Here is a 19,412-nt window from a genome sequence, read left to right as displayed (position 1 = left end):
TTTAGGGCGCATTACTCTGCAGACCACAGAACAACTATCCACAAAGTTATGAGGCTCCTGGAGACAGGAGTCTTGACAACAGGGCGGATTGTTTTTTCAAATCATTCAACCCCTCACCAACACGTCCCTAACTAAGTTTTCTTTGGTTAACTAATATTAATTCTACAGTGTATCTTCTTTCAAATTCCCTATTAACCAAAACAATGTCATTATCCAAAGGCAAGCAGATTTTGGAATGTTGTGCCATCAATAACTCCTCTAGGCCCAGAATTTGGAGCTCACCTGAGAATTTGTCTGCAACAGCAAGGGACAATTACAGGCCATGCATAGTCATGTCTACTGACATTCAGAGTATATAAGAACTCCTTAAACATAGTCAATCTGAGTATCAGTAGATCTTTCTATAAATATTAATAGGATCAGTAGAGCAAAAATGTAATGATTACAAATGTGATTCTGAAATAAATAGTATGAAATTATACATGTTGCTACCTATTGGTAAGACAAAAATCCAAACAGAGCTTGGAAGAAACAATAAGAAAATATAAATTGATTCCACCTCAAACAGAAGAAGGGTTATAGAAAAGTCATAACTGTGTAAATAAATAATAAAATCTTAAAAGACTTCCAGTATGATAAAAATGAAATATGATAAAAAGAAATCAGACCTTTTTTTTTTTTTTTTTGGCTGCACCCATGGCATGTGGAAGTTACAGGGTCAAGAATGGAACAGGAGCCCCTGGAGTGACAAGGTTGGATCCCTAAACTGCTGTACCACAAAGGAATTCCCAGACATTCTTATGTAGTGTCCTATAGTGAGAAAAGCACTTTTAAAATTAGAATTACTTTTATTTTGAGAGGCTAACTTTAATATTATGTAGAAATACATACTAAAACTTAGTCAGAAATGTGAAATTTCCTGATATACAATTTTTTTTACTAACAATACAATAATTGGAAAAAATAATTATAGGACAAACAGGCCGCCAACACAAAGAGGAGCATTACTAAGCAAAGTGTTACAAAAGAAAAAAGACTAGTAGAATTAAAATTGCTACAGGATTAAAAAAGAAAGGGAAAGGTGAAGGAGGCAAAACTCTTGTATGCAGTGAGGAAGTTTCAGATACCTAAACTATTCTCGAAGGTTGGACTTCCTTCTGACTTCCTCTCAACGTCCTGTCCTAGAATGTTGGGGAAGACAGGCTTCAAGAATTTGAACTCATCACTCCCACTTACCCCTGCCAGACACACCTCGTAGCGGTAGCTGTGGGCCAGGGTCCCCGTGCCGCCCACGTCCAGCAGCTGGCCCGCGACGCCGCCCTCCGCGGGCCCCGAGCCGCCCCCCGCCGAGGCCGCCCCGCCCCGCCGGCACAGCCGCCCCGCCCCCAAGGCCAGCAGCGACCCCACCAGCAGCGCCGACACGCACGCCAGCGCCCCCACCAGCGAGACGGTGAGCGGCTCGTCCGCGCCGGCGCCCGGCGCGCGGCCGGGGGCCTCGGGCGGCGGCAGGTAGGGCTGCGAGAAGCCGTCCACCAGCAGCACGTGCAGCGCGACGCTGGCCGAGAGCGGCGGCTCGCCGTGGTCCCGCACCAGCAGCAGCAGCCGCTGCCGGGGCGCGTCGCGCTCGCTCAGCGGGCGGGCCGTGCGCACCTCGCCGCTGTGCGCGCCCACGCCGAAGAGCCCGGGCTCGGTGGCCTGCAGCAGGCGGTAGGACAGCCAGGCGTTCTGGCCCGCGTCGCCGTCCACCGCCACCACCTTGGCCAGCAGGTAGCCCGGCTCGGCCGCCCGGGGCAGCAGCTCGGGGCAGGGCGCCGAGGCGTTCTGCGGCGGGTAGAGCACGACGGGCGCGTGGTCGTTGGCGTCGGCCACGAGCACGCGCACCCGCGCCTGGCTGCTGAGCGCGGGCGCGCCGCGGTCGGCGGCGCGCACCTGGAAGTCGAAGGCGCGCAGGGCCTCGTAGTCGAGGGCGCGCAGGGCGAAGAGCTGGCCGGTGTCGGGGTTGATGGCCACGAGCGAGGCGAGGGGCAGGTGCGGGTCGGAGGGCGGCAGCAGCGAGTAGGTGAGCTGGGCGTTGGCGCCCGCGTCGGCGTCGGTGGCGCGGACGGTGCCGATGTGCAGGGCGGGGCTGTTGTTCTCGCGGACGCGCAGGGTGTAGGCGGGCTGGCTGAAGGCGGGCGCGTTGTCGTTGACGTCGGCCACGCGCACGGTCAGGTTGTGCTGGGTGTGCCGCCGGGGGGTCCCCAGGTCGGAGACGGTGATGGTGATGTTGTACTCGGCTCTTTCCTCTCGGTCCAGCGCTCCTTCTGTTACCAAGGTGTAGAAATTCTCTTCAGATGGTTTCAGGAGGAAGGGGAGATCATCCTGGATGGAGCAAGCCATCCTTCCATTGTCCCCCGAGTCTCGGTCACGAATCCTAAACAGGGCCACTTCTGTCTCAGGGGCATTTTCAGGAATGGGGCTGGTAAGTGATGAAATCGTTAGTTCTGGGGAGTTGTCGTTAACATCCACCACTTCAATGGAGACAGAGCATTTTCCAGAAAGTCCTCCGCCATCAGATGCATCTATTTCCAACTCATATGAGGGTACTGTCTCAAAGTCTAGTTTTTTAATTAGTCTGACTTCTCCTGAAATGCTGTCTAGCTCAAAAGTTGAGCTTATCTCTTGAGAACTATAAAAAAGTGAGTATGATATCTCTCCATTTGTCCCAGCGTCTAAATCTCTGGCAGAGACCTTGACAACTAGAGTGCCTACAGGACTGTCCTCTGAGACCTGCACTTGGTAGTGGGTCTGTGCAAACTCAGGGGCATTGTCATTGACGTCCAAGATCGAGATGCGGACCTGGGCAGTGCCAGACCGGGGTGGAGAGCCACCATCCAGTGCTGTGACGGTTAATCTGAGCTCAGCTTGCTCCTCTCGATCCAGCTCTTTGTCCAGCACCAGCTCTGGGTATTTCCTGCCGTCACCTCGGTTTCGGGTGGAAACATGGAAATAAGAGTTGGGACTGATATAGTAGTTTTGGATGTTGTTGTTGCCCACGTCCAAGTCCTGGGCTTTTTTCAGAGGAAACACCGTCCCAGGAGGGCTAGTCTCTAGGATTTTCAGTGTCATCTCTCTTTCAGGAAATTCAGGAGAATGGTCGTTTATGTCTCTCACCAATAGCTCAGCTCGAAATACTTCCATTGGTTTTTTCAGTAACACTTGGAAATGCATCACACATGTCTCTGTGGAACCGCACATCTCCTCCCGGTCCAGTTTCTCATTTAATATCAACTCCCCGGTCTGCAGATCCAGCTGCAACCGGGGTTCGTTGTCCTCAGAGACCACCTGGGCTTCCCGCGCAGCTAGCTCCCCAACTCCCAGCCCCAGGTCCTTGGCCAGATTAGCCACAAACGAGCCGCTCTCAGCTTCCTCCATCACGGAATAGCGACGGGATTCCCAGCCTGCCAGCGCCACTCCCAGCAAGAGAAAGAGAATCAGGACTTGCCTTTGTTTAGCACAGCGTTCCCCTCCGACTTCCATCTTTACTCCCAAACGCCTTTCCAGGAACGGGGCCCCAGTCCTACCGTAGGGAGCGATGGGACTGAGACAGTGATGGATCTCCTAGTTGGTAACTTGTCCGAAAAGGCCCGTGAGTAGCATTCTCTGGAGACTTACTGGTCCTGCGCTTTTGCTTCCTGGCTTTCGTCTTCCGCTGGAGATCTGAGCATTTCTTGATTTTTTTTTTTTTTTAACGCCTTAGCCTGCAGCGCCACCATGCGTTTTCTTCGAAACGAATTGCTGCAATTGTGTTCTCTCTCTATAAATAATCTAGATGGCTATTAGGAGTTTGGAAATGGTTTGGGGAAGAAGATGTCATCAGAAAAACATACAATTATAATTATTCATTCATTCACCCAAAGAAGTATGAATAATATCTGTGTACTAGGTTCTGAAATACATTAGTGAACAATCCATTGTCCCTACCTTCTATAACCTGTAGTCTGGGTGAGGTGTTCTGAGGGGAACTAAGAAATGAAAGAATTAATGGTGATCATTCATCTTGTAAAAATATATATACCTATGTGATTTCTTAAAATTCTCCCAGCAAAAAAGGATGAGTTCCTCTAGATTTCCATTCAAATTCTAGGCACCCTGTGTGCCAGAATTATGGTTTCTATTGGTTGAGTCACATCAAGGAAAAAGCTACCAGTTCACTCCAGTTTATTATACCCTTTCTTATTACATAAGATCACAGAGTTAGGATTTTATGAAACTTTCAAAATATGGGAAAATATGAGGGCACTTCCTATATCTCTTACCCTGTTTTTTTCCCAGAGCATCATCTCATATAGCACATATGTACATATTTAGATGTTTCCTTTCTGTGTCACCCTTGAGTTTGAGAACTTTGTTTTATTTCTACATCCATCAACCTCTAAATAGTTCCTGGCACATAGTAAATGCACAACAGTATTTGTTGAATAGATCAATGAATAAATTACAATTAATTACAAAACTCTGATAATTAGATTATTCTCCTAACATAGAAGCCCCCTGTTTTGCTGACATCCTAGTTCATTATTTGAGCAGAATAAGCAAGACGGCATGTTCTCAAGTGCCTTTTTCTCTCTGCTCTTTTGAATAGTAATTTGAAATAATTCAGAATGACAAACTGTTTTTTCACTAAATGGCAAAATACCCTGGCTACTCAAAACAAAGCAGTATGTTCTAAAAAAGGAAGAACATGGTAACAAGGCTATAATGATCCTACAAATAAGGTATTCATCTCTTTAGAGCACATGTTGCATTATCATTGTTATTTTACAGTAAAGCTATTATGACACTAAGGATATTGAAAAGCTCTTTCTTATAGTAGAATTTTCTAAGAATTTCTAATTTCTATTAAACACTCCAAAGACTGTATAACTTGGAAATATCAATTCTTCTCAACATTATATATCCTAACAAAAGCTTATATGTGTCCCTTATAGACTATTAATATTCCACAATCTTTTGATCCTAAATATTACATTAATATGAAAACCACAATTATTAAACTCTCAATTAATAGTAAGGTACGAGAGTATCCATACGAGAGTATCAAAAAGTGCTTTTGACAAGAGAACAAGTCCACTTAGTTATCTTATTTAGAGGGAAATTTATTTTATAATTTTCGCATTCCCCCCCAAAAAAAAATTTTTGAGAAAAAGAAGACACGAGAGGGACTGGAAAATCCACAATGAGGCATCTCCTTCCTTCTTGTCTCTAAGTAGATTGACTTTCTGTGCCTCTTTGACGTATTTAGTCAGTGTGATACCACTTGTTAAGTTTCTAAAAGAGACTATAACTAGTTTTTAAAGGCATTTTTCAAGCAGAGAGAATGAGATTGGCCAGTTTGGGTCAGTGATGTCTACCACTTCATCTGATTGTCTGAAATCACAGAGGGAGATAGGTCATATGAAATAAACATGGCTGGGAGTGCCCATTATGGCGCAGCGGTCACGAACCCAACTAGTATCTGTGAGGACGCTGATTGATCCCTGGCCTTGCTCAGTGGTTTAAGGATCTGGCATTGCCATGAGCTATGATGTAGTTTGAAGATACAGCTTGGATATGGCCTTGCTGTGGCTGTGGCGTAGGCCAGCAGCTGCAGCTCTGATTTGACCCCTAGTCTGGGAACTTCCATATGCCACGGGTGTAGCCCTTAAAAACCAAACAAACAAACATGGCTGCGGAGTACATTTTTACTGACGAGAGAAGTTTCCAAAAAAGTCGCGGCAGATTAGACAGATGCCAAAAAAGGGATCTACTACTTAAATATCTTGAAATAATTAGTAAATTTTCAATAATATCCATATGTATTATACCGAAGGATGGTATAAAGAGAGGAAATGCCTTTAAGTATAGAATAAATGGTAGTGTTTTCTATTTAATACTATTGTGAAACAAAAACATGCAATTTTTGCAGACATTTCTCCATTTAAAAGTTTAGGAAAGGCAGGCATAATAGATTAAACAGAAGGTATACTAATAATCCATTATGTTTGTTACATACTCGTCTCCCAATTAATGACAAAATTTAGAAAAAGTGTCTGGACAATAGAGAACTGGTCTGGAGTCATCTTCAAATTAATACTGTTTGGAGTTCCCGTCGTGGTGCAGTGGTTAACGAATCCGACTAGGAACCATGAGGTCGCGGGTTCGATCCCTGCCCTTGCTCAGTGGGTTAACGATCCGGCGTTGCCGTGAGCTGTGGTGTAGATTGCAGACACGGCTCGGATCCTGCGTTGCTGTGGCTCTGGCGTAGGCCAGGGGCTGCAGCTCCGATTCGACCCTTAGCCTGGGAACCTCCATATGCCGCGGGAGCGGCCCAAAGAAATAGCAAAAAAAGAAAAAAAAAAGAAATTAATACTGTTTGATGATGAAAGTTGAAAAAATTTCGGTAATGAAATTGGAAGTTGTCTCCCTCAAAATAGAAATAATAAAGAGTAAATATGAGTATATGCTCAAAGAAAAAATGTTATCTCCTTAACTAGGAAGACGAACTCAGAAAAAAAAAAAAACCCAAGAAATTAAATATGGACGGAAAAGCTAATGGACACATAGTATATTGAAAGAAAACTTTCATCCCGAATGCTATAAAGCAAAATTCCTAATTGAATCCAAAACCATTAACAAAGTTTGAATTTTCCTCTACATCATTCACATCCTGGTGATTGGAGGCAACAGACTTCAGAAACTTGAACTCGCTGGTCCCAGCGCCCCCCGCCAGGCACACCTCGTAGCGGTAGCCGTGGGCCAGGGTCCCCGTGCCGCCCACGTCCAGCAGCTGGCCCGCGACGCCGCCCTCCGCGGGCCCCGAGCCGCCCCCCGCCGAGGCCGCCCCGCCCCGCCGGCACAGCCGCCCCGCCCCCAAGGCCAGCAGCGCCCCCACCAGCAGCGCCGACACGCACGCCAGCGCCCCCACCAGCGAGACGGTGAGCGGCTCGTCCGCGCCGGCGCCCGGCGCGCGGCCGGGGGCCTCGGGCGGCGGCAGGTAGGGCTGCGAGAAGCCGTCCACCAGCAGCACGTGCAGCGCGACGCTGGCCGAGAGCGGCGGCTCGCCGTGGTCCCGCACCAGCAGCAGCAGCCGCTGCCGGGGCGCGTCGCGCTCGCTCAGCGGGCGGGCCGTGCGCACCTCGCCGCTGTGCGCGCCCACGCCGAAGAGCCCGGGCTCGGTGGCCTGCAGCAGGCGGTAGGACAGCCAGGCGTTCTGGCCCGCGTCGCCGTCCACCGCCACCACCTTGGCCAGCAGGTAGCCCGGCTCGGCCGCCCGGGGCAGCAGCTCGGGGCAGGGCGCCGAGGCGTTCTGCGGCGGGTAGAGCACGACGGGCGCGTGGTCGTTGGCGTCGGCCACGAGCACGCGCACCCGCGCCTGGCTGCTGAGCGCGGGCGCGCCGCGGTCGGCGGCGCGCACCTGGAAGTCGAAGGCGCGCAGGGCCTCGTAGTCGAGGGCGCGCAGGGCGAAGAGCTGGCCGGTGTCGGGGTTGATGGCCACGAGCGAGGCGAGGGGCAGGTGCGGGTCGGAGGGCGGCAGCAGCGAGTAGGTGAGCTGGGCGTTGGCGCCCGCGTCGGCGTCGGTGGCGCGGACGGTGCCGATGTGCAGGGCGGGGCTGTTGTTCTCGCGGACGCGCAGGGTGTAGGCGGGCTGGCTGAAGGCGGGCGCGTTGTCGTTGACGTCGGCCACGCGCACGGTCAGGTTGTGCTGGGTGTGCCGCCGGGGGGTCCCCAGGTCGGAGACGGTGATGGTGATGTTGTACTCGGCTTGACTTTCTCTGTCCAGTGGGCCCTCTGTTACGAGAGTGTAGAAATTTTTGAAGGTCGGCTTCAAGAGGAAGGGGAGATCATCCTGGATGGAGCAAACCATCCTTCCGTTGTCTCCAGAGTCTTGGTCTCGTAGGCTAAAAACAGCGACTACAATGTCAGGCGATGAATTTTCTTGTATGGGGCTATTAAGAGACGTTATGACTATTTCCGGTGGGTTGTCATTCACATCTACCACACTAACTAAAATTGCTGATTTTCCTGAAAGGCCCCCACCGTCAATGGCCTGAATACTTATTGTATAAGACTGAATTAATTCAAAATCCAGAAGTGCTTTTAAACGGACTTCGCCAGAAACTGGGTGGATTTCAAAAGTGTTGCGTATGTCTCTGGAGACGTGGGAAAATGAATAAGATAGTTCTCCATTTATTCCTGCATCCAAGTCTGTAGCAGACACCTTGACAACCAGGGAGTCCAGAGGGCTGTTTTCTGGTACCAGAACCTCATAGGTGGGCCTTTCAAATTCTGGGGCATTGTCATTAATATCTAAGACCAACACCCGCACATGTGTGGTTCCAGATCTGGGCGGAGACCCACCATCCAGGGCTGTTAGCGTTAATCTAAGCTCAGGCTCCTTTTCTCGATCCAGAGTTTGGTCCAGTAACAGCTCTGGGTATTTTCTACCCTCCTCACTGTCCTGCAGTTTAAGGTGGAAGTAAGGACTGGGGCTTAAGGTGTAGTTTTGAACACCGTTCTTTCCTACATCCAAGTCCTGAGCGCTATCCATTTGGAATGAGGTTCCTGTAGCAGTACTTTCTGAGATTTTCAGAAGTATATCTTTGTCTAGGAACGTGGGAGTGTGATCATTTATGTCTTTGACCAAAAGCTCAGCACGAAAAAATTGCAAAGGATTTTCTAATAATACCTGGAAATGCAATATACATGGCTCTGTGAGGTCGCAGAGTGCCTCCCGGTCCAGTTTCTCATTTAAGAGCAAGTTGCCAGTTTGCTGATCCAACTGCAGGTACGATTTATAGTCGTCAAAGATCACTCTGGCCCCCTGTGCAGCCAGGTCTCCCACATCCAAACCTATGTCTTTCACCACGTTGCCTACAAAGGAGCCAATCTCCGTTTCCTCTGCCACAGAATAGCGCCAGGTTTCTGAACACACCAAAGACCCTCCCAGAAAAACAAAGAAAAGCAGCACTTGCCTTGTCTGCTGAGGGCTCCCTTCTCCGGGCTCCATGACTCCCAAGCCAAACGCCTTTCCGAGGAAATATTTCAATTCAGTCACAAACAGCTCCTCTCATCTATCAGCCTGGACCACTGGAAATCCATAAACCTGTAATCCTATGGTGAGGGCGATTTTGGCTCCCTAGCTTCCTCTCAAAAGCCTGTCTTTATCACCACTGCCTCTCCGGAGCTCTCCCTCCCAGCGATTAATGGACACCGAGCATCTGATGCTACAAAAATTTCCCCATCTTATCCTGCAGCGCCACCACGCGACTGCAGATTCTCAAGTTTTGAACAAAATCAAATACGTTTGAGACAGAATACTAACTTATCTTGCAAGTGGGTTGATGACTCTAAATTATATTTTCTCCTATATTCCTGTGGTTTTTTATTTCTGAGTTTTGTCCTTTGTGGTATGTGATGCTGTTACTATTCCGTCTTTAACACAATCAACGACAGTCTCTAGAGCTGTGGTGTACATAAAAGCACATTCAAGATAACAGTCTCAGCCTCAACTAAGTTATGGTCTTTTGCGAAGACAGTATATAAGGCAACTAAAAATAGTTGAGAGGGCTCTTCTATGCAGTTGACTTAGGAAGCAAGAGGGTGACAGGAAAATGGAAATGGGAACCAGAGATCTTAGCCTTCTCTAAGCATCAGCAAATAGGTTTCAAAAAGGCAATAAGGATAAAGCCATGCGCTTGAAATGGAACCTAGTATACACAAATGGTTGTTTTGGGGAGGCAGGACATTTCAGGCTGGGTAAATGGTACTGTTTATTTAGGGATGCTCCATAAGTGACTTACCTGGCAGCAGTAGAAAGTAAATGCTCAGCAGTAGTGAATAAAGTAAGATCCCTCCAGTTTCTGACAATATTTTTAAAAAGTTGAACAAGGTAGAACCCATTTCATTTGTGAAACTGAACTCCGTTTTGTAGACCCAGGCCTTCCAGAGACATAATCCTAAATATTGTATTCATCCTTCATTAACTTATTCAGCAAATACTTATTGAGCATATTCTTTGTGCTAGGCATGGTGATTAGTCTTAGGGATAGAGTGGTAAACAGACAGACATAGTTTCTGTCCTGAAAGATGGAGGCAGAAAAATGTTCACACATTTAAAATACACCATTAAACTACAGCACAAGGAATGCCGTGAATGAATCCAAAGTTCATGCTAGTATAAGAGCATAGATGAAGGTCATCTAACCAGAATTTGGAAGTAAGACTTTTCTGGAAAAAGTATATTCTAATTTTATACATGAAAAATGAGTATGAGTAATCCAAACAAAAACTGGGTATAGGGTAAAATGTCCTGCAAACTAAAAAAATTCCAGCAAACTAAAAACTAATGCCTGTGCAAATTCCAAAATAAAGGAAGTGTTTTGGAAGAACTGAACTAGAATCACTGTAGCTGAGCCATAGAGCAAGAGGAGAGAAATGGTGAGAGCTGAGACTGGGCAGATCAGCAAATATTTTGTAAGCTATGCCAAGGCATTTGGACTCGACATCAAAAGAAATGCAAGGCTATTGAAGTGTTTTACGTAGAAAAGTGACATGACCATGTTTTTTCACTTTTCAAAAGATCATCCTGTGTCAGAGTTAAGGATAAATCATGGAAGAGTAAAACTAGAGGCAAAGGATGGAATAGAAGTTGTTGCATTAATACAGGTATGAGATGATATTGCTCTTACCTAGAAATGCAGAAATGGAGCTGTATTAGAATGATAACGATAAAATATAGAGAATATTGTGATTAGACATAAGTAGAATAAGAAGGAGTAAAAGTAAATATTTTTTCAGGCTTAGGGAACTGGATGAGTGTTAGTGCTGTTAACTAATAAACACAGGAAGAGGAGAAAAGAGGAATATGGATAGAGCTGAAGAAAAACGTTTAAGTTTTCAGGACGGGAAATTTTTGTTGTTGTTGTTCTCTTTTTAGGGCCGCACCCTCTGGGTATGGAGGTTCCCAGGCTAGGAGGCTAATGGATCTGTAGCTGCTGGCCTACACCACAGCCACAGCAACGGGGGATCTGAGCCATGTCTGCCACCTACACGACAGCTCATGGTGTTGCCAGATCCTTAACCCACTGAGCAAGGCCAGGGATCCAACCTGCAACCTCATGGTTCCTAGTCAGATTCGTTTCCACTGCACCATGCTGGAAACTCCAAGGACGGGAAACATTTTAATTGAGGTATCCACGGAGTATCCATATACATTGGTACATAAATGATCAAAAAGTTTTGAGCTGCAGAGACAAATGTGGGATTTATTGGTATGAGTGGTATGGAAGCCCTTTGAGAGAGAACGTAAGCTGTAGATTAAGAGAAGGATGTTTGAGTTGGTGAGTTCGGAGATGCAGCTCTAAGAGAGGGCTGTGGTCATAGGTCTACTAGAACGGAGGAGATGCCACTGGAGATGAAGAAGGCTAGAAACAGAGTAGGTTATACTCCTGGACTGAGAATTGTGGTAAGGGACAGAGGAAGATTGTAAGTTATATTTGGAAAACTCTCTTTCCATTTTTCACTTCTCTCCCATGATCCTGATGAATTTAGAACCAAACTGAACTCCAGTTGATTTGAATATCTCATTTGCTGAATCATGCGTAAAGACTACTTAGGAGGGAAAGTTTGCGAATTTCTTTCAGCACATTGAAGATATCTCACTTTCTTTTTGTTTCCATTGCTACTGGTCAGAAATTGTCAAGCTGGAACATAGCTTTCACTCTGTCATGTGTTTAAAGATTAGCTGTCTTTGTCGTATGGCCTTTCTTTTTTAAAAAACAGATTTATCGTGTCTTTTTGAAATTTCACAATGATGTTTACAGGTATGGTTATCTTTTATTTATCTTGTTAAAGATGCTATTTTTTCAAATATTTCTTCTGATCCAATCTTTCTCATATCTCCTGGAAATCTGGTTAAATAACTGTTAAACTGTTTTACTCTGTTTTGTGTTTCTAAACATCTTCTCCATACTCCTCATCTTATCAACTCTCTGAGCTGCACACAGGATAAATTATATTCTGACCTGTCACTCTACAAATTCTTTATTTGTTGGATCTAATTTTCTAGTAAACCTTTACTTAATTCAGTTTAAAATTTTGATTATCATATTTTTTAGTTCTAGTTCTGTTTGATTCTTTTCTAATCTTTCACATGTAATTCTTTCTTGTTCCCTCTACATTTCAAGTATAACTTTTATTTCAATTAAATTGTTAGCATATTATAGACTGTTAGTTAAAATATTAGAAGTGTCTGCACATTTATTTCTGTGTTCTGTGTTTTATGCTGGCTTTCACTCATGGTGTCATGTTTCCTTGTGCATGCAGTATCTTTATATTTATTAAGAACATAAAATTTATTTATATGAATAATTCTAGGCTTAAAGTGAATAGCCCTTCTTTCAAAGAAGGTCTGCTTTGGGTTGGTTCTATCATGATCTGGAAGTACTACCTATCAATGACTACCTTAAATCAAGTTCATTGCCAAAAAGCAAGTTGAAAGCAAATTGCACACAATGGGCCATCCATTCCAATTTAATTTTGTCCTCAAGGTGTAGTTCTTAGGAATCCATGTTTATTAATGTGAAGGTCTTCTATCAACTTCTCACTTGGTTAGCTTTGACTTCTCCCCCCTACACCATCAAAATAGAGGTTCATATTTCCCAGAATTCCAAATGTTCCCAGGGAGAAAATGGATTTGGTTTATCTCACTGTGGTTACCTTTAAACATTAACTGTGACCTGACAATATACTAGTGTCTTACTAGCTATTTTTTTTCGGTGGAAATGTTAGTCTACATGACCTATACCACCTTCATTAAAAATGTAAAATCTCAAGGATATTGTTATATCTCAAAATGACAAGCAAATTCACAGCTTTCGTGGGGTATGGGAAATTGATCTTATTGAGCAGATGGAGCAATAATACTTTTTTTTTTTACCAACTTCAACTGATCAATACTGTAAGACTACAATCAATTTAAACAGTGTCTTTGAAGAAAGTTTCTGTCATTGACATTGGTATAGCTCACATTCCTCTCTGCTCCCCTAGGTAGAAACACACATCTTCTTTCCTACATCTGCACCTTCTCTTTTTCCAATATGCTTATTTATATATTTGTATACTTCTCCAAGTATAAGATATTATGTATTATATGGATATATGTGGTACTATACTATGAATCTCAGTGTCTTTTTAAACATTTAGAGTTTATCTATGGGGTTGTCTGGTTGTCTGTATATCTAGTTCACTCCAAAAAATGTTGTTTTTTTTAGGTTTAGTTTTTTTTAGTTCATTCCTCTTGATCACTTCATAATACTTTGCAAACATGTTCTACATTTTATATGTTGACTGCCTGACTGATGGGTATGTAGGTTGACTCCTATCCTTTGCTCTCCCAAGATGAACATTCGCATGCACATCATTTTGTGAAGCTGTGTAAGGATTTTCTGGCTTATATGCTCCAGAGCAGAATGGCTAGATCATGGGGGTAAGTACACATGAAACTTCATTAAGTACTATGGAAACTCCCCTCAAAATGGGCTGTATATGCAATTTCCTATGCTTCTACTTGATGGTACCCAAATTTCTCATCTTTACTAATGATATGAGTATAAACTGGTGTCCTCCTTTATCATGTGTATCATCAAGTAATGACGTGCAGCATCATTTCATGTTCTTTTCAGACTTGCCCCCCCTTTGAATTACATTTCCCTATTGTCCTTTTTTTTTTTTTTTTTAAACCTATTGGCTCTCCTTACTTTCTGATTTTTTCTGGTCTGCAAGAGTTACCTGAATAATCTAAATATGAATCCTTCTTAAACTGCTGTAACTAGCTTCTCCCTGTCTGTCATCCTCTACCTTGTCCAGGCTATGCTCTAGTTTTGAAGTAGTAATATTTGTCAGTTTTTATGTTTACTGCTTGTACTTTTAAAGCTTGTACTTTTATCCTAACGGATACTAGTTGGGTTCTTAACCTGCTGAGCCACAAAGGGAACTCCTGAAGTTTATTTTTATATGGCATGAGATAAGGATTTTTCCCCTTTATACATGGTGAGCCTATTTTCCCAATACCAAGGCTAAGTAATCAGTCTCCCCCCACCGGAAGTAATTTTTTTTTTGGTCTTTTTAGGGCCGTATCTGCAGCATATGGAGGTTCCCAGGCTAGGGGTTGAATCGGAGCTGTAGCTGCCGGCCTACACCACAGCCATAGCAATGCGGGATTCGGGCCACATCTTTGACCTACACCACAGCTCATGGCAATGCTGGATCCTTAACCCACTGAGCAAGGCCAGGGCTCGAACCTGTGTCCTCATGGGTGTTAGATTCATTTCCCCTGAAATGACACCTCTTCAATCATGACCAAGTTTTTTTGTTTTTTGTTTTCTCCTCATATGTGGCACGTGGAAGTTCCCAGGCTAGGGGTCTAACTCACACCACAGTAGTAACTGGAGCCATAGCAGTGACAACGCCAGGTCCTTAACCCACTGAGTCACCAGGGAAGTTGCAAGTTTTCTTACATAATAGGATGTGACCTTGGATTCCGTTCTATCTACTAGTCTGTAATTAAATAAGGAATTATTTAAATAAAATATTTTGTTCTTATCTACTCTTATTCTTATGCATAAGAAGCATACAATTTGCTTCTTATGACTCTGAGAGATAAAAAGGGTCCAAACCTTCTTTTTCAGGACTGTATTGCTTAAATGTCTATTAAGTGAAATTCTCACAACTAGTAAATATCTGTTGCAACACAAAAGAAAACCAGTAAAACTGTATGAAGCAAAGAGAAAAATTCCTAAGGAAATTGGAATTTGTTTCACCCATCTCACAATGTCAAGCAAGACTCCATTTTACTATATCATCTACTCTATAATGTTTCTTTTTTGTGACCGCATCACAGCATATGGAAGTTCCCTGGCCAGGGACTGAATCCGAGCCATAGCTGTGACAATGCCAGATCCTTTAACCCCTGCACCAGGAAATGTCACTTCCTCAATGATCTGAGCCACTGCAGCTGGATTCTTAACCCACTGTGCCACAGAGGGAACTCCTATAATACTTAATTTTATGAGAGAAATCATAGAAAAGTGTATGCATACTAGGTCTATGGCCACACTGCATTCTAGTTACCAAAACATCCACGAAACTTTACACTTAGAGATGGAGACATAACTTGGAACACAGTGAGGCTTGTGGTTTATAAACCATTTGGAACACAATGAGGCACAATGGTTTATAACCATTAATACAGATCCATTCCTTCTTTGTGGCTGAGATAGGCCACAAAGTATTAAAGATCTGTTTTATATTCACTCTTAAAAGTCAATAGAAAAGTGAACTTACTGCATTTCTTTAACAGTTTGCATTTTCATCTTAATTTCTTAAGAAGATTTCGTCTGTACTCTTCTGATGGAAGAGTATTTTACTCGGGATGATACCATGAACACAAACATATGTAACGAGCAGTTTAAAATGATACAGATTTAAACTAGCAAATGTGGCATATTGAAAGAAAGCAAAACAGTAATATCAAATCCCAGAACATTAGCAGACTCCTCCCCCAAAGGAGCATCAGCAACAACAAAAAAGAAAAATTGCTTAGAAATCAATAATTTTCAGTGCAGTCACTTTTATTTGGTCATAGAGTGAATCCTTGAAAAACACTATAAGACAAAAAAGGTACCTTACTACTGAATATGGACGTGTAATATTTTTACCCTTTCTGATAAAAACTTCGAAGGGAAAAGTGCAACCCAATCCAATATATTTTTGGAAGTTGCCTTGTGGCACAGTGGGATAGGTTAAGAATCTGGCCTGGGTTCTGTCCCAGTCCCTGGAACTTCCATAAGCCATGGGTGAGGCCAAAAAAAAAAAAAAAAATCCAATATATTATCCACCCAGATGCAATAACACTTTTTACTTTTTGCTGTATCTGTGCTTTCATGAAATGTCTAGGAGTGTGGCCTTTGCTCTTAATACATGAGTTTGCACCTCCAAATAACATCGTCTTATGTAATGCATTATCACAACAAATTATCAGCAGTAACTCCCTTAATAGTACACTTTGACCAAATAAGTGAAAAATCAGAAAACCTTTTTTGTCATTATAACCACTAAAAAGGATTTTTAAAACAACTATGAGGCGAGCATGAAAAACGATAATGCATACAAGCAACCACAGTCCAACCAAAAATCTATTAGAGATTGATTGGCAAAGGGATCTGCAGTTTGCCGAGGATAATAAAAGTTTTGGAAGCTCAAAGTAGTTCTTTTATTGAACGTTGAATCCAAGGCTGTTCCTGAAGTTCTCATTTTCCCCTATGTTCCTACCAGTGTCTTGAACTGGAAGATTAGGGAGAGTCGGCTTCAGAAATTTAAACTCATTCGTTCCAGAACCTCCCGCCAGGCACACCTCGTAGCGGTAGCCGTGGGCCAGGGTCCCCGTGCCGCCCACGTCCAGCAGCTGGCCCGCGACGCCGCCCTCCGCGGGCCCCGAGCCGCCCCCCGCCGAGGCCGCCCCGCCCCGCCGGCACAGCCGCCCCGCCCCCAAGGCCAGCAGCGCCCCCACCAGCAGCGCCGACACGCACGCCAGCGCCCCCACCAGCGAGACGGTGAGCGGCTCGTCCGCGCCGGCGCCCGGCGCGCGGCCGGGGGCCTCGGGCGGCGGCAGGTAGGGCTGCGAGAAGCCGTCCACCAGCAGCACGTGCAGCGCGACGCTGGCCGAGAGCGGCGGCTCGCCGTGGTCCCGCACCAGCAGCAGCAGCCGCTGCCGGGGCGCGTCGCGCTCGCTCAGCGGGCGGGCCGTGCGCACCTCGCCGCTGTGCGCGCCCACGCCGAAGAGCCCGGGCTCGGTGGCCTGCAGCAGGCGGTAGGACAGCCAGGCGTTCTGGCCCGCGTCGCCGTCCACCGCCACCACCTTGGCCAGCAGGTAGCCCGGCTCGGCCGCCCGGGGCAGCAGCTCGGGGCAGGGCGCCGAGGCGTTCTGCGGCGGGTAGAGCACGACGGGCGCGTGGTCGTTGGCGTCGGCCACGAGCACGCGCACCCGCGCCTGGCTGCTGAGCGCGGGCGCGCCGCGGTCGGCGGCGCGCACCTGGAAGTCGAAGGCGCGCAGGGCCTCGTAGTCGAGGGCGCGCAGGGCGAAGAGCTGGCCGGTGTCGGGGTTGATGGCCACGAGCGAGGCGAGGGGCAGGTGCGGGTCGGAGGGCGGCAGCAGCGAGTAGGTGAGCTGGGCGTTGGCGCCCGCGTCGGCGTCGGTGGCGCGGACGGTGCCGATGTGCAGGGCGGGGCTGTTGTTCTCGCGGACGCGCAGGGTGTAGGCGGGCTGGCTGAAGGCGGGCGCGTTGTCGTTGACGTCGGCCACGCGCACGGTCAGGTTGTGCTGGGTGTGCCGCCGGGGGGTCCCCAGGTCGGAGACGGTGATGGTGATGTTGTACTCGGCTCTTTCCTCTCGGTCCAGCGGGCTCTCCGTTTCCAACGTGTAGTAATTCTCAACTGAGGATTTTAGTATGAACGGGAGGTCTTCTGAAATAGAGCAAATTATCCTCCCGTTGACTCCAGAGTCTCTGTCTCGGATACTAAAAACCATAACCACGGTCTCTGGCGAATTTTCCGGGATTGGACTGGTAATTGATGACACGGTCAGTTCAGGAGCATTGTCATTCACATCCATCACCTGAATTTTCAGTGTTGATTTTCCAAAAAGCCCTCCCCCATCTGTGGCTTGAATGATTACTGAATATGATTCAATTGTTTCAAAATCCAAAGGTGCAGTTAAACTAACTTGTCCAGACTTTTGATTAATTTCAAATGTCTTGCGAATGTCTTCTGAAACCTGGGAAAATGTATATGATATTTCTCCGTTTTTCCCAGAGTCTAAGTCCCAAGCCGAGACAGTGACAACCGGTGAGCCTAATAAACTATCCTCTGGAATCTTCACTTCATAAAATGGCTGGGCAAACTCAGGGGAGTTGTCATTAGTATCCACGACCACCACCCGGACGCACGCAGTCCCGGACTTAGGTGGAGATCCACCATCCAGAGCAGTAAGAATGAAACTGAGTTCAGGCTGCTCTTCGTAATCCAGCGCCTTGTCCAGAACTAACTCTGGGTATTTCCTATTATCTGGATTGACTCTCATCTTAATGTGGAAATGAGAGTTGGAGCTTATTGTGTAGTTTTTTAGAGTGTTGATTCCTACATCTAAATCCTTCGCACTTTCTAGCAAGAAAACAGCACCAACAGGACTATTCTCTGGGATTTTTAGGAGCATTTCTTTTTCTAAGAAGATGGGAGAGTGGTCATTTATATCCCTGACCTGGAGCTCAAAACGTAAAAACTGCAAGGGGTTTTTCATTAGTATCTGGAAATGCAGCACGCAGGGCTCTGTGGAGCCGCAGAGCTCCTCGCGGTCTAGTACTTCGCTTAAGAACAAATCCCCCGTATTTATGTCCAACTGCAATCGCTGTTTGTTGTCATTAGAGACCACCCGAGCCCCCCTGGAGAACAGCTCACCCACTTCCAGTCCCAGGTCTTTTGCCACATTGCCTACAAAGCTCCCACTCTGCATTTCCTCTGGTACTGAAAAGCGCCTCGATTCAGAGCCCGCCTGAGACATTTCCAGCAAAACAAAGAGAAGCATGACTCGCCTTATCCGCAGAGCGCCTGCCCCTCCGTTCTCCATGGCTCCTTTTCCAAAGGCTTCCGGCAGATTCGCTTCAGCTCTGTTTCCCAGGTCTGGGAAACGTACCCCTGATATGTCCACCGAATCTTTGGAGGCCTGAGTACTTTTAACCCTGTGGAATAGCTTCTAGTCTGCCCCTTGAAGCCTTGTTCTTTCTGTCTTCCTAGTGCTCTCTTTGCGCTGGATAACGAGGTTCCCGAACAATATGCAGCATAGGTTTTTTGGGGGTTTTTTTTCCTGGAGAAGTTGTCCTGCAGCGCCACCATGCGTTCCCATAGATTTTTTTCAGCGTTTGATGCGTGCTACCTAAATTCAGTTCACTTAAATGTCCTCCAGAAGCCAATATTGTTTATTTATTGTGTTTGTGATAAAAGATATAGTCCATTGTCCATAAGAATTTTTATATACTCTTTATGGTTTGCGACGATGCTGTTAGCATTTGTTTTAAAGCATTTCCATATCCCTCCCCACTCCCCCCAACAACTGAAAATGCTCCGTTGTGGTGAATACAGAAATGTAAGGTGTGTGTCCTGGGCCCCAGGAGTGTGTAATCTTTCTGAGAAAACTGAAAAGCAGAAACAAGGAGACTATAAAGGACTGTTTAACTGAACAAAATTCCATCACTGCTTGGCCTTCCTTAGGAGGTAAGAGAAAGGCAGTGTGCACATGAGTCATTTCAGAAGTCCTCTCAGAGGATATGCAACTGGATTGA

At 45.9% G+C, this 19,412-nt stretch overlaps 3 protein-coding genes across 3 annotated transcripts; all 3 read right to left on the bottom strand.

The window, feature by feature from the left end:
* Window positions 1-667: 667 nt before the first annotated feature.
* Window positions 668-3,691, bottom strand: LOC125126448 (protocadherin beta-15-like). Its single transcript, XM_047778858.1, has one exon. The coding sequence runs from the start codon at window positions 3,517-3,519 to the stop codon at window positions 1,120-1,122; it is 2,400 nt and encodes a 799-aa protein (XP_047634814.1). The 5' UTR covers window positions 3,520-3,691; the 3' UTR covers window positions 668-1,119.
* Window positions 3,692-6,550: 2,859 nt separating this feature from the next.
* LOC125126447 (protocadherin beta-18-like) lies at window positions 6,551-9,221 on the bottom strand. The gene has a single exon (XM_047778857.1). The coding sequence runs from the start codon at window positions 9,026-9,028 to the stop codon at window positions 6,632-6,634; it is 2,397 nt and encodes a 798-aa protein (XP_047634813.1). The 5' UTR covers window positions 9,029-9,221; the 3' UTR covers window positions 6,551-6,631.
* A 6,658-nt stretch (window positions 9,222-15,879) lies between these two features.
* On the bottom strand, window positions 15,880-19,166 carry PCDHB11 (protocadherin beta 11). The gene has a single exon (XM_047778856.1). It carries the CDS (start codon window positions 18,698-18,700, stop codon window positions 16,292-16,294), a length of 2,409 nt encoding a protein of 802 aa, XP_047634812.1. The 5' UTR covers window positions 18,701-19,166; the 3' UTR covers window positions 15,880-16,291.
* Between the last annotated feature and the right edge of the window lie 246 nt (window positions 19,167-19,412).

Source organism: Phacochoerus africanus, chromosome 4, assembly GCF_016906955.1.
Source record: "Phacochoerus africanus isolate WHEZ1 chromosome 4, ROS_Pafr_v1, whole genome shotgun sequence".
Classification (NCBI taxonomy): Eukaryota; Metazoa; Chordata; class Mammalia; order Artiodactyla; family Suidae; genus Phacochoerus; species Phacochoerus africanus.
Note: the sequence above shows the minus strand (reverse complement) of the source record. Positions and strands in the feature narration are given on the sequence as shown.

What these genes read in the sequence shown, in the direction of transcription:
- LOC125126448 (XM_047778858.1), bottom strand. Translation starts at nt 3,519, where the DNA reads ATGGAAGTCGGAGGGGAACGCTGTGCTAAACAAAGGCAAGTCCTGATT.
- PCDHB11 (XM_047778856.1), bottom strand. Translation starts at nt 18,700, where the DNA reads ATGGAGAACGGAGGGGCAGGCGCTCTGCGGATAAGGCGAGTCATGCTT.
- LOC125126447 (XM_047778857.1), bottom strand. Translation starts at nt 9,028, where the DNA reads ATGGAGCCCGGAGAAGGGAGCCCTCAGCAGACAAGGCAAGTGCTGCTT.